The 13,974-nt window shown below is 49.6% G+C and overlaps 2 protein-coding genes across 3 annotated transcripts; both read left to right on the forward strand.

The window, feature by feature from the left end:
• The first annotated feature begins 1,196 nt into the window (after positions 1-1,196).
• PFDN5 (prefoldin subunit 5) lies at positions 1,197-5,437 on the forward strand. Its single transcript, XM_003939229.4, has 6 exons — positions 1,197-1,306; positions 1,505-1,607; positions 1,907-1,938; positions 3,204-3,278; positions 3,398-3,503; positions 5,252-5,437. The coding sequence occupies exons 1-6, from the start codon at positions 1,235-1,237 to the stop codon at positions 5,326-5,328; spliced, it is 465 nt and encodes a 154-aa protein (XP_003939278.1). The 5' UTR covers positions 1,197-1,234; the 3' UTR covers positions 5,329-5,437.
• An 88-nt stretch (positions 5,438-5,525) lies between these two features.
• On the forward strand, positions 5,526-13,732 carry MYG1 (MYG1 exonuclease). 2 transcript variants are annotated; one of them, XM_003939228.4, is made up of 7 exons: positions 5,526-5,937; positions 6,138-6,250; positions 9,637-9,796; positions 12,131-12,283; positions 12,408-12,530; positions 12,929-13,110; positions 13,221-13,732. In XM_003939228.4, the coding sequence occupies exons 1-7, from the start codon at positions 5,722-5,724 to the stop codon at positions 13,402-13,404; spliced, it is 1,131 nt and encodes a 376-aa protein (XP_003939277.1). In that variant the 5' UTR covers positions 5,526-5,721; the 3' UTR covers positions 13,405-13,732. The 2 variants fall into 2 exon arrangements, with proteins under 2 accessions (XP_003939277.1, XP_074258783.1); XM_074402682.1 differs by lacking the exon at positions 12,408-12,530.
• The last annotated feature ends 242 nt before the right edge of the window (positions 13,733-13,974 follow it).

Raw genomic sequence — 13,974 nt, forward strand, 5'->3', positions numbered from 1 at the left:
CTGATGGGAACAGCTTACAGGAGATCAAGTTTGAGAGCCTGGGGAAGAAAGGCAAAGACACAGGACAAAGCCTGCCGCGCCTGGCTGGGGCTTCAGTAGGCAAATCTGGAGGAGAAAGGGGCATCAAAATGCTAAGTAGAGACAAGCCCAAGGAAGGGTGATCATCGACCCGTTGAGAATGTTTTGGGCAAGTACTACCCATCCATCCTGTCTTCCTGCCTCAGGTACCCTGGGAGTAGCACTAGTTTTAATGCCTCAGTTGCCCTGCCTGACTCCTAAGTAGATGTTAAAGGCTACTGCTGTCTGCTCATGTACAGCTGTCACACTTACCAATGTGTATAGTTTAGCAGTAGATTCTGTGAATCTGTGGAGTTATAATAGTGAAGTTTTTCTCTCCAATTGTTAAGCTGAAGGGAAGCAAATATCTTACACTCTCACGTATCCCTCACATATAGCGCATGGTAAAACCTTTTTTATTCTTTCGAAGAGTCTGGCTCTGTTGCTGGAGTGCACAATCATGGCCCACGGCAGCCTCAAACTCTCCAGCTTAAGCGATCCTCCCACCTTAGACTTCCAAGTAGCTGAGACTACAGGCGTGCACCACCAGCCAGGCTAATTTTTGTATTTTTAGTAGAAACAGGGTGTCGCCGTGTTTCCCAGGCTGGTCTCAAACTCCTGGGCTCAAGCGATCCGCTCTCTTCAGCCTCCCAAAGTGCTGGGATTGCAGGCATGAGCCACCGTGCCCGGCCAAAACATTTTATTGATTAATTTGTGCTCTATTTGGTGGACAATGGTGCCTCCTTGCTATTATCTCCATCTCCAGACTCTCTTCCACTTCATCTGCCCAAAGCACCATTTTCACGATGCTGCTTCCTGGACCAAAGAACTTCAAAGGCTTCCTCCCGTGAAGACCTGTCAGTAGCTTATACCACCCATGTGGAGTAGCATACACTACTTTGTAACATCGTGGTTGTGTCGTGAGGACTTTAAGACTTTGCAGTTCCTTGTGGGCAGGAGTCCGGGTTGCTGCAACTCTACTGTGCTAGGCTTAGGATGTTTTATGAAAAGAACGCACAGCTCAGCCTCTGACAGGTTCAAGCCCCTCCTTCCCTTCCGGGACGGAGAATCATAGAGCTGCCTGGCGCAGCGAAGCCTCCTGGCGCCATAGAGACGCGCGGAGGACGGCTAGAGCGTTGCTCGCCGAGGGACTTCCTTTTCGTCAGTCCTTCCCAACATGGCGCAATCGATTAACATCACGGAGCTGAATCTGCCGCAGCTAGAAATGCTCAAAAACCAGCTGGACCAGGTGGGGACGGGCCCCAGAGGCACCTCTTTCCTGCTCTACATCCCCCCTGCCCACGCGTACTTCCTCGCTCCCCGTTCCAACTTGGGAGCCTGCCTTTCCCAGGCGAAACCTCTATCCGGTCCCAGGATCCGCCCCCTCCCTGGCCGGGCTCCCTTCTCCCCGCAGCCCTTTCATTGACTCTATTCCCGTCCTCTGTAGGAAGTGGAGTTCTTGTCCACGTCCATTGCCCAGCTCAAAGTGGTACAGACCAAGTATGTGGAAGCCAAGGACTGTCTGAACGTGCTGAACAAGAGCAACGAGGGTATGGGGTAGGCGGGTGAGGGCAACCTCAAGTGGCGAGCCGGCTTGTCTCGTCCCACTTCCTAATCCAGTTTTTCTTACCTGAAACGAGAAAATCCATTACATCTCGTATACCGCTTTATGAACCCTTTGCATGTTGCCTACCTAGAATTGAAATGTACAGGACATACCTCTGCTTCTGTTGCCCTGTTTCCGTTTTTCTTTCACACTGTGGGTGCTGTCCCCGGTTGGAACTCTCTTTAATGTCTTACGTTGGAGCCGCTAACCTTCCCTAGGTGTTTGTCTTCATTGCTTTCGCAGGGAAAGAATTACTCGTCCCACTGACGAGTTCTGTATCCTTTCCGCAGGAACAGCTACCTGCTGCCTTCTCCCTTTCTCCCTCAGTCTCCCCCAGAAAGCGGGGAGGGGGGTCGTTTTGATTACTTCAGATTCGCCTCCCCCCCCAGTGATTTTGAGAATACTCTTAGCACACACTTTGTAGCTCTTTTATCTAACTTCACACCAACATCCAGCTAATGCCTTGTGAATACCAAGGAGTATGTCGAGTTGAGATGTAGTATTTCCCTTTGCTGTTTGAGAACATTAATATGGCGATAAATCTGGTGGTTTGCACTTTGCTAATAACTTAGAAGACACAGGCAATAGACAAAATAGGAGGCTATAGAAACAGGTAGGTTAACGCTGTTAATCAATCTTCAATTTCAGCTTAATTGTGGCTCATTCCTAAACTGTCACTAAGGAACCTGGATTGTGTCCACTTGCTGAATGTTTTAGTTGAATGAGCGAGTTATGGCAATAGGGCACCTTTAATCTATAGTCTGAGAACTGACAGTGTTAAAGGAACACAGGAATAGTAGTGTAGTAGGGAATCGTTAAAAAAACAAAACAAAACAAAAAAACTGGCTGGGTGCCATGGCTCACGCCTGTAATCCAAGCACTTTGGGAGGCTGAGGCGGGCAGATCACCTGAGATCGGGAGTTCAAGACCAACCTGACCAACATGGAAAAAACCCATCTCTACTAAAAATACAAAATTAGCCGGGCGTGTGGCACATGCCTGTAATCTCACTTAGGAGGCTGAAGTGGGAGAATCTCTTGAACCCGGGAGGTGGAGGTTGCGGTGAGCTGAGAGTGTGCCACTACACTTCAGCTTGGGCAACAAGAGCAAGACTCCATCTCAAAAAAAAAAAAAAAACAAAAACAAAAAACAACATTAACTTCAAGAATTAGCTACTTCATGATTGAGGGGGTTAAGGGAAGTGAGGCTAGCTTTCCACTTGTACTCTACAACAGTGGGAAAAACATATCTAGTCTTTCTGGAGGGGCTAATGGGAAGAACTGAAAGAACTGTTTACAGGGTGAGAGATGGGATGAGGCAGGACAAGAGAGTGTTCCAGCATACATCATTTTCTCCATAAAGAACCAATTCTGTCTTCTTTCCATTTGGAGTTATAGATGTTGTTCTAAGGCCTCCAGATTATTCAGTCCTTATGCCTTGTAACTTTTTGGAAAGTGAGGGTCTTTGGAGGCCAAGCAGGCTGGGTGGCAGAATCATAGCTCATGCTCGGCTAGTTTTTCCCTTAATACTTGCTCCTCAGATGTATGTCCCTGGGAAGCTGCATGATGTGGAGCACGTGCTCATCGATGTGGGAACTGGGTACTATGTAGAGAAGGTGAGTGAGAGCATGTGGATGCCCCTCTGAACAGGGAAGGGAAATTTAGGGAAGAGCTAGAGTGCAACATGGCCAGAGGGTATCTCCTTTTAGCCCCTCGTTCACCTCTGATCTTGCAGACAGCTGAGGATGCCAAGGACTTTTTCAAGAGGAAGATAGATTTTCTGACCAAGCAGATGGAGAAAATCCAACCAGCTCTCCAGGAGAAGCACGCCATGAAACAGGGTAAGCTTTTCCTGGGCACCTCTTGACCCTCTCTCCATGATAAAGAACATGGATTGGAGTGTGAACCACAGGGGTGTCCCCTTTGCTGGATTAAAACTATGTCTTAGTTGATTTTTGGCATCTTTAGAGTCTATGTACTGCATAATCACTATCTGTAGATTTCTGGGTTGAGCGTTTCAGAAATTGAGAGGAAAGAAATCACGTGTGTGCTTTGGTGGAGCTCCTATTTAATGAGGTTGGAATAGGGGATGAGATAAACACACAGGAAGGAATCATGACCCAAACGAACTAATTACCAGCAATTACAACCCCGGCTACACGTTAGATTCACTCAGGAAGTTTAGATAGAAAACCTGGGTTCATTCCAGATCGACTAAATCTGGAAGTCAAGGGAGGAGAAGTTATACCAAGGTCAGTGTTTTTTGTTTGTTCGTCTTGTTTTGTTTTGTTTTTAAAAGCTCCCCTTGGCCAGGCACGTGGCACACACCTGTAATTTCAGCACTTTGGGAGGCCGAGGCAGGTGGATCACGAGGTCAACAGATTGAGACTATCCTGGCCAACATGGTGAAACCCTGTCTTTACTAAAAATACAAAAAATTAGCTGAGTGTGGTGGCGCATGCCTGTAATCCCACCTGCTCAGGAGGCTGAGGCAGGAGAATGGCTTGAACCAGAAAGGCATAGATTGCCGTGAGCCGAGATCGCACCATTGCACTTCAGCCTGGCAACGAAGTGAGACTCCGTCCCCAAAAAAAAAAAAAAAAAAAGCGGCCTGGTGCGGTGGCTCAAGCCTGTAATCCCAGCACTTTGGGAGGCCAAGGCGGGAGGATCACGAGGTCAAGAGATCGAGACCATCCTGGTCAACATGGTGAAACCCCGTCTCTACTAAAAATACAAAAAATTAGCTGGGCATGGTGGCGCGTGCCTGTAATCCCAGCTACTCAGGAGGCTGAGGCAGGAGAATTGCCTGAACCCAGGAGGCGGAGGTTGCGGTGAGCCGAGGTCGCGCCATTGTACTCCAGCCTGGGTAACAAGAGCGAAACTCTGTCTCAAAAAAAAGAAAAAAAAAAAGCTCCCCTCTGTTAAAATCAGGATTCAGAACCAGTGTTCTAAAGGTAAAAATCTTTCCACATTATAGTCTTCTGATTATGTGTGACTCATTTAATACCATATAGTGTTCGTTTTTATATCTGTGGTTAGTGTCTTTTTTTTCCAAGACAGAGTCTCGTTCTCACCGCACCCCCGGCCGTGGTTAGTATATTGACTGATACATTGTAGACCCTGAATTTGTGTTAGTGACCCCACAGTGAATCACTGAGTTTTATTAATGCCGGGTGCAGTGGCTCATGCCTGTAATCCCAGCACTTTGGGAGGCCAGCGCGGGTGGATCACCTGAGGTCAGGAGTTCAAGACAAGCTTGGCCACCATGGTGAAACCTGGTCTCTACTAAAAATCAAAAATTAGCTGGGCGTGGTGGTATATGCCTGTAATCCCAGGTATTTGGGAGGATGAGGCAGGAGAATTGCTTGAACCTGGGAGGCGGAGGTTGCAGTGAGCCAGGATCATGCCACTGCACTCCAGCCTGGGTGACAAGAGTGAGACTCCATCTCAAAAAAAAAAAAAAAAAAAGTTCTGTTAATAAACTGCAGTTGGTTGTCCTCCTGTCCTTAAACTTGCCTGTCACTTCTCCTTAACTCTAGATTCTCCTTTTTGCTCCTCACCAAGATCTGACTCTTCTTTTTTTCCACAGCTGTCGTGGAAATGATGAGCCAGAAGATTCAGCAGCTCACAGCCCTGGGGGCAGCTCAGGCTACTGCTAAGGCCTGAGAGTTTTTGCAGAAATGGGGCAGAGGGATACCCTTTGGGCGTGGCTTCCTGGTGCTGGAAAGGGAAGGGTCTTGTGTTTAATGCCAATAAATGTGCCAGCTGGGCAGAATGTTGGTCTTTTCTTGGATTAAGCAAGGGATTGGTGATGAGATTGCGAGGGTGGCCAAGAGTGTGGGCCCCGCCCCAGAGCCTGATGCACAGGGGTGATGCGGTTCTCTTCTTGGAGGCTCCACCGCAGGGCCCTTTGACCAGCTGGAGGAAATCCTTTGCTGGGAGTGTGCTGCTCACCCTGCGGAGCTGGTTGCCAAGGGAACGGTCGCTAGGCGGAAGTGGCGCTGCACCGGCGCTTCCTTTTCCGGGTCGGCGCTCCCGCCTCCCTGCGGGAAGGATCTGATGGGCCACCGCTTCCTGCGCGGCTACTATAAGCTGCTGCTGCCGCTGCCACCCCGCTATACCCAGCGCCACCTGTTCGTCCCAGAGTCCGTCCCGCCCTCAAAGCGACCCTGCAGCAAACTCATGGCACCGCCCCGAATCGGGACCCACAATGGCACCTTCCACTGCGACGAAGCACTGGCATGCGCACTGCTTCGCCTGCTGCCAGAGTACCGGGTATGGTCCGCAAAAATGATCCTGAGACTGCATGCATGCATGCATGCCTCCAGGGTGGACGGCATTCCGCTATCAGGGTCCCTCTGGTAGCGCCCAGCAGCCCAAGCACCCTTCCTACCCGCCCTGCATCCTTGAAGTCCAGCATTAGTCCCCTACCCGGCAACCCCTGGCAGCCCCTTCACCCACTATGTACCTCACAGGATGCAGAGATTGTGCGGACCCGGGACCCCGAAAAACTCGCTTCCTGTGACATCGTGGTGGACGTGGGGGGCGAGTACGACCCTCAGAGACACCGATATGACCATCACCAGAGGTAGGTTCCCAGATACCATTTATTTGACTTCCTTGACCTCAGCTTTTCTCTGTGCTCCAATTCAGCCATCTACTGCCTTGGTCCGTGTCAGGGAAAAAAACTGCCTCATCATAGAAATCAAACTCCCACTAGGACGCACCATCCTTCTGGCTCTGTCTGCTCTTCACCCATCTCCCTGGCCTGGGACCTCCCTTGGTTCCAAGGAGTCCCTCGGGCCCCTTCCTTATCTCATCTCCTTCCTTAGCCAAGTTTTTTTTCCCCCCACCAGCGGCTTCACCCCAACTAGATAAAGCCATCTGTTTTCATTAATCCATTCTGGTGCCCTTGCTGCTGCACCTAACTGCTGGGCCCGCATGATTGTGGCAGTTGGTGACAGTTCAAACGTGTGAAGTTTTCTACTTCATTTACACGCTTCCAAAGGGAAATCCTTCTTGCTCAAGGGTAGTCCATTCCAATCCTTTTCTTCCCCCTCAAGCCTTTACGGCATCAAACTCAGCTTCCCTGCCTCTTCTCAAAAGAAATTGAGCATTTCCTCAGTGTCCCACCCCAAACTATCCTCATCTCACTCTTACCAGTTCAGAGAAATTTGTTCCCTTCTGTGGGAGATTAATCCTCTGCCCTGTTTCCAGTCTATTACTTTGTCCTCTGGGATTTTTTTTTTTTTTTTTTTTTTTTTTTTTTTTTTGAGACAGAGTCTTGCTCTGTTGCCCAGACTGGAGTGCAGTGGTGCGATCTCAGTTCACTACAACCTCCACCTTCCAGGTTCAAGCGATTCTCCTGCCTCAGCCTCCCGAGTAGCTGGGACTACAGGCAAGTGCCACCACACCCAGCTAATTTTTGTACTTTTAGTAGAGATGGAGTTTTCACCGTATTGGTCAGGCTGGTCTCAAACTGCTGGCCTTGTCATTCACCGGCCTTGGCCTCCCAAAGTGTTAGGATGACAGGTGTGAGCCGCTTGCCAGCCTATCCTGTGGGATTTCATGTCACAGTTCCACTAGTGTCTTTGCCTCACCTTCCCTACAGCCTAAAACCCTTCTCAGGTGTCTTCCATCTTGAAAAGAAACAAAGATAAAAAAACAAAACCCTCCCTCAATTATACCATACCATGAAAAGTAATTATCTTGGAGAGAGGGATTATGATGTTTTAAGTCTCTCTCCGTTTTGTTTTTTTTTTTCTTTTTAACATACATATTATTATAAATGATGTCAGGAGGAAACCCTCCCAATATTTACAGCCTAAGCTGTCACACTCACTCCTCAGCTGCCCTTCAAAAATCGGCTGACGGTGGCTTCACCTCTTCCTTTCCAGTTCATTCCCCTCGAGCTCACTCCCAGTCTCTCCACTGGAACTGCTCAACGGAAGGGCACCAGTGACCTCAGCACCAAAATTTTTTGTAGAGGCAGGGTTTCACCATTGCTTTTTTTTTTCTTTCTTTTTTTTTTTTTTTTTTTTTTTTTTGAGACGGAGTTTCGCTCTCGTTACCCAGGCTGGAGTGCAATGGCGCGATCTCGGCTCACCGCAACCTCCGCCTCCTGGGTTCAGGCAATTCTCCTGCCTCAGCCTCCTAAGTAGCTGGGATTACAGGCACGCGCCACCACGCCCAGCTAATTTTTTCTATTTTTAGTAGAGATGGGGTTTCACCATGTTGACCAGGATATCCGGTCTCGATCTCTTGACCTCGTGATCCACCCGCCTCGGCCTCCCAAAGTGCTGGGATTAAAGGCGTGAGCCACCGCATCCGGCCTTGTTTTATTATTTTTAAGACAGTCTCATCTGTCACCCAAGCTGGAGTACAGTGGTGCAATCTTAGCTCACTGCAACCTCTGCCTCCCAGGTTCAAGTGATTCTACTACCTCTGTCTCCCGAGTAGCTGGGACTACAGCTGCCCACCGTCATGCCCGGCTAATTTTTGTATTAGAGACGGGGTTTCACTGTGTTGGCTAGGCTGGTCTCAAACTCCTGACCTCAGGTGATCCACCCACCTCAGCCTCCCAGAGTGCTAGGATTACAGGCGTGAGCCACCATGCCCAGCCTCAATTAGTTTGTTTTAGTTTTTTTGAGATGAAGTTTCACTCGTGTTGCTCAGGCTAGAGTGCTATGGCGCAATCTCAGCTCACTTCAACCTCTGCTTCCTAGGTTCAAGCGATTCTCCTGCCTCAGCGTCCCAAGTAGCTGGTATTAGAGGCATGTGCCACCATGCCTGGCTAATTTTTGTGTTCTTAGTAGAGATGGGATTTCACCATGTAGGCCAGGCTGGTCTTGAGCTCCTGACCTCAAGTGATCGCCCACCTCGGCCTCCCAAAGTGTTGGGATTACAGGTGTAAGCCACTGGACCCAGCCTGTGTTCAGTATTTAATAATAAAAATAAACAAATGGAGCTTCCTAGGTGATTCTGAGATGGACTCGTATTTAGAAATCATGGCTGTAGTTTCTACTTCCCTAACATCTATTATATCTTATCTATTTTCCACCCCACTGCTGTTCAATTCTTGCCTTCTTTAATCACCTGAACCACTGCAGGAAATCTCCTTGCATCTGTTCTCCATGCTGGCTGGTGCAGTGCTCTAACATGCACCTGCCTGCTTAAAATCTCCCAGTGACTTCCAGTGCTGGCCCTGCCTGCCCTTCTAGCTTTATCTTTTTGTTTTGTTTTGTTTTGTTTTGTTTTGTTTTGTTTTGTTTGAGACGGAGTTTCGCTCTTGTTGCCCAGGCTGGAGTGCAATGGCACGATCTCGGCTCACCGCAACCTCCGCCTCCTGGGCTCAGGCAATTCTCCTGCCTCAGCCTCCTGAGTAGCTGGGATTACAGGCACGCGCCACCATGCCCAGCTAATTTCTTGTATTTTTAGTAGAGACGGGGTTTCACCATGTTGGCCAGGATGGTCTCGATCTCTTGACCTCGTGATCCACCCGCCTCGGCCTCCCAAAGTGCTGGGATTACAGGCGTGAGCCACCACGCCCGGCTAGCTTTATCTTTTGCCACTCACTTCTCACACCTGAGCTGCCTTTCCTAAAGTTCCATCAAAACACTCGTCTTTCAGCCACCATTCATGTTGCTCCATTTGGAATGCTTTTTCTCTTTCACCCCTTGTCTATCTGGTCGACATCACTGATCTTTCCGAATTGACCTGAAGGCTGTCCTCTGAACCCTCTCCTCATCCCTTCCTTCCTTTTCCTTCTCATGTCTAGCGAGAGTACTCGGGGGGTTGTGTTTGTCAGCCTCCGAAGATGAATCAGAAAACGAGGACAGCATCTTGCTTTTATCCTTAATGTCATATAAAACATAAAATGTGGCAGATAGAAAGCACTGAGTTAACCATTGAATGAATGCATGGAGACTCTAGCCAAGATCCCTCACCTCAGCCCTACCTCCCTCTGCTTCTCAGGTCTTTCACAGAGACCATGAGCTCCCTGTGCCCTGGGAAGCCATGGCAGACCAAGCTGAGCAGTGCGGGACTCATCTATCTACACTTCGGGCACAAGCTGCTGGCCCAGTTGCTGGGCACTAGTGAAGACGACAGTGTGGTGGGCACCCTCTATGACAAGGTGAGAACCTGAGGACAGACATGCCCCCCGCATGCATTTCCACCAGGCGGCCTGGGAGCAGTGCTCACACAGCATTCAGCACTGGGCCTCAGGTCAGGGTTCCTGCTCTGTAGCAGGCCCAACACTCATCCTCTCCCTCAATCAGGCTCATGTCACAAGGAGACGGTGATACCTCCCCTCCCTACGTCCTGGGGTGGTTGTGAGAAGTGGATGCTGTAATATATTGGGAAGGGCTTTGAAAACCATAAAGCAGCATGGCCCTGTCTTTTTCTTGCCACACAAACAGCAATTGTTCAGCACCTTTGGGTAAACACAGGGGAGGCTGCTTATGTTTGGAAGCAGATGGCTCAAGAGGTTCTGGCTGCCCTGAAGGTTGAGGGGAGCCTATGTTAGGCACTGCTGTAATTCACTAGTGGTACATAAATTGGGAAGCTCAGCTGGGAAGAGTTTTATTATGAAACTATCTTTGGATTCCACCAGTATCCCCTGCAAGCAGCTTCCTGCTCTTGGGGAAGGAACATGGAAGTCGGGTCACACAATACTGAGGACACCTACTTGATCACAAGTCAAAGCACAGATTCAGTCAGCTGGATTTCTTGCATGTAGACTGTTGAGTTCAGCTCTCAGTTTTAGCTTGCCCATCTTCTGCCCTCTTATAGAGTTTTTGGAGTATCAAGATTTTAGACTGAGTCAGTTTTCCCTTCCACTGCTGAAGGATTTCTAAACGATTGACTAAATTTTTTTTTTTTTTTGAGACAGGGTCTTGCTCTGTCACCCAGCTGGAGTGCAGTGGCATGATCTTGGCTCATTGCAACCTCCGCCTCCTGGGTTCGAGCAATTCTCCTGCCTCAGCCTCCAGAGTAGCTGGGATTATAGGTGCCTACCAACATGGCTGGCTAATTTTTGTATTTTTAGTAGAGACAGGGTTTTACCATGTTAGCCAGGCTGGTCTCGAACTCCTGACCTCAAGTAATCCACCCACCTCGGTCTTCCAAAGTGCTGGGATTACAGCCACCACACCTGGCCCGAACAATTGACCAAACTTAACCCGTGTTTATTTTTATTTTTTCTTTTTTTCTTTTTTTGAGACGGAGTTTCGCCCTTGTTACCCAGGCTGGAGTGCAATGGCGCGATCTCGGCTCACCGCAACCTCCGCCTCCTGGGCTCAGGCAATTCTCCTGCCTCAGCCTCCTGAGTAGCTGGGATTACAGGCACGTGCCACCATGCCCAGCTAATTTTTTGCACTTTTAGTAGAGACGGGGTTTCACCATGTTGACCAGGATGGTCTCGATCTCTCGACCTCGTGATCCACCCGCCTCGGCCTCCCAAAGTGCTGGGATTACAGGCTTGAGCCACCGCGCTCGGCTCGTGTTTATTTTTTGAGAGACTGTTGCCCAGGCTGGAGTACGGTGGTGCCATCATGGCTCACTGCTGCTTTGAACTCCTGGGCTCAAGCAATCTTCCCACCTCAGCCTCACAAGTAGCTGCTGCCATGCCGGGCTAATTATATATCTTAATTATTTGTAGGAGGGTCTTGCTATGTTGCCCAGGCTAGACTGAAACTCCTAGGCTCAAGGGATCCCCCCACCTCAGCCTAAACTTGTGTTTTAGCTGATCATCAAGTTGGGGTCCACACCAAGAGGTGCTGGGCATAGGAGTTACTTTCTCAGCGCTCTGGGAGTAGCACTTTTCTGCATACCACAGATGTACTGCTATATAGAGAGGCCTATTTTTTAGGGCATTTGGCATAAAGTGTCTGCCCCGAAACTCTTGAGGCATTAGCCTACCATTTATTCAGACCCAGGAGATGTAGCAACCGCTGATGTCATGTGGCACACTATGGGCTTCCCCAAAACCATAACCCATCATCCAGCTTGTAGTTTAGTCTCACACTCATTTTCTCCCGCTTGTGTTCTTGACCAGAGCCCCTCCTGCACCTCATTGACCATGCCACTAAATACCTACTCACCCCACCTGGAGATGTACCAGCCTTCAGCCATGGGGATCCACTCCCACAGATACCCTCTAGCAACTGGAGATCTTCCTTGTTCAAAAGTTAGCAGTCCCTTCCCCACACATGTTGCCATTGGCTTGAGCTTTGTGCAGCACAATGAGCATTGGATTAGAAGTCAGGTGATCTGTATTTCAGTCACAGCACACCGAGCCCTCTGAGTTTCAGCAGGCTGCTGAACTTGCCAATTCTCCTTTTCTCGTCCAGTTAATGTTGAGAGATTCTCACAGGGCTGAGTGTGTGTATGAACATACTTTGTATCCTGTAAGACTTCACATAACTAGTAGATAGCCTCAAGAACGTTTCCCTTGCTGCTGCTTTAGATGTATGAGAACTTTGTGGAGGAGGTGGACGCAGTGGACAATGGGATCTCCCAGTGGGCAGAAGGGGAGCCTCGATACGCAGTGACCACTACCCTGAGTGCACGAGTTGCTCGACTTAATCCTACCTGGAGCCAGCCCAATCAAGACACCGAGGTAATGGGGCTCCTGGGACTTGTAAGAACTGTGGGCTGAGGGGAAATGGGAGCATTTGCTCCTCTTAAGTCCTAGCAAGTTCAAAGTTTGGGCCAGCACTGGTTCTGATTCTCATCATTCCCAGGCAGGCTTCAAGCGTGCAATGAATCTGGTTCAAGAGGAGTTTCTGCAGAGATTAGATTTCTACCAACACAGTTGGCTGCCAGCCCGGGCCTTGGTGGAAGAGGCCCTTGCCCAGCGATTCCAGGTACAGACCTGGGAGGAGGCATGGTGGCTTGGGGATTACTGACTGCCAATGAACAGGAGCTCCTGCTTCTACTCTAAACCCTTTTTTTCCCTCTCTGTTGCCCAGGCTGGAGTACAGTGGAACACAGCCTTGGCTCACTGCAGCCTCAACCTCCTAGGCTCAAGCAGTCCTCCCACTTCAGCCTCCTGAGTAGCTGGGACTACAGGCACATGCCACCTCACCCAGCGAATTTTTGTACTTTTTGTAGAGACAGGGTCTCCCTTTGTTGCCTAGGCTGGTCTCAAACTCCTGGGCTCGACTGATCCTCCCATCTCAGCCTCCCAAAGTGTCATGACTGCAAGCGTGATCACCATGCCCGGCCTACCTTAAACCTTCTAGCTATGCTCTCCCTCTTCCAGGTGGACCCAAGTGGGGAGATTGTGGAACTGGCGAAAGGTGGATGTCCCTGGAAAGAGCATCTCTACCACCTGGAATCTGGGCTGTCCCCTCCAGTGGCCATCATGTTTGTTATCTACACTGACCAGGCTGGACAATGGCGAGTACAGTCTGTGCCCAAGGAGCTCCACTCATTCCAAAGCCGGTGAGTCCCTAGGGAACCACCCTGCAGACCTTCAGGCCTGTCTCAGCCTTGTTCAGAGAATGCTGCCAACTTTGACCTCTGCTCTTCTTCTTCTTTCTGCCCATTCGTAGGCTGCCCCTGCCAGAGCCATGGCGGGGTCTCCGGGACAAGGCCCTGGACCAGGTCAGTGGGATCCCTGGCTGCATCTTCGTCCATGCCAGCGGCTTCATTGGCGGTCACTGCACCCGAGAGGGTGCCTTGAGCATGGCCCGTGCCACCTTGGCCCAGCGCTCACACCTCCCACAAATCTCCTAGTCTAATAAAACGTTCCATCTCTGACTGGGCACGGTGGCTCACACCTGTAATCCCAGCACTTTGGTAGGCTGAGGTGGGTGGATCACCTGAGGTCAGGAGTTTGAGACCAACCTGACCAACATGGAGAAACCGTTTCTACTAAAAATACAAAATTAGCTGGGCATGTGGCAGGCACCTGTAATCTCAGCTACTCGGGAGGCTGAGGCAGGAGAATTGCTTGAACCTGGGAGGCGGAGGTTGTGGTGAGCCAAGATTACCCCATTGCACTCCAACCTGGGGAACAAGAGTGAAACTCCATTTCAAAAAACAAAAACAAAACCTTGTCTCATACCCAGTCCTTGACTCATTCTTGCTCTCTACCATTTCGGAAAGTGAAACAGCTACTGTGAGACCCTGTGCTAGATATTCTTTTCTTCACACTAACTTCTTAGCCTTGCTTTCCAAATCATTTGAAACTATACAGTTTCTAGAGTTAAATAACTCAATCAAATTCACAAGTGGCTAAAAAGTGACAGAACAGGGCCTTCACCCAAAGTCCCATGCTTTCTTCCCTGACTATACTCCAGTGCA

This window comes from Saimiri boliviensis, chromosome 7, assembly GCF_048565385.1.
Source record: "Saimiri boliviensis isolate mSaiBol1 chromosome 7, mSaiBol1.pri, whole genome shotgun sequence".
Taxonomy (NCBI): Eukaryota; Metazoa; Chordata; class Mammalia; order Primates; family Cebidae; genus Saimiri; species Saimiri boliviensis.

Excerpts from the sequence above, each read along its gene's own strand:
- MYG1 (XM_003939228.4), top strand. The coding sequence starts at position 5,722 with ATGGGCCACCGCTTCCTGCGCGGCTACTATAAGCTGCTGCTGCCGCTG. Across the intron at positions 12,284-12,407 it reads AGCCCAATCAAGACACCGAG|GCAGGCTTCAAGCGTGCAAT; the intron begins GTAATGGGGCTC and ends CATCATTCCCAG. Across the intron at positions 12,531-12,928 it reads CCCTTGCCCAGCGATTCCAG|GTGGACCCAAGTGGGGAGAT; the intron begins GTACAGACCTGG and ends TCCCTCTTCCAG.
- PFDN5 (XM_003939229.4), top strand. The coding sequence starts at position 1,235 with ATGGCGCAATCGATTAACATCACGGAGCTGAATCTGCCGCAGCTAGAA. Across the intron at positions 1,608-1,906 it reads GCTGAACAAGAGCAACGAGG|GGAAAGAATTACTCGTCCCA; the intron begins GTATGGGGTAGG and ends TTGCTTTCGCAG. Across the intron at positions 1,939-3,203 it reads TCGTCCCACTGACGAGTTCT|ATGTATGTCCCTGGGAAGCT; the intron begins GTATCCTTTCCG and ends CTTGCTCCTCAG.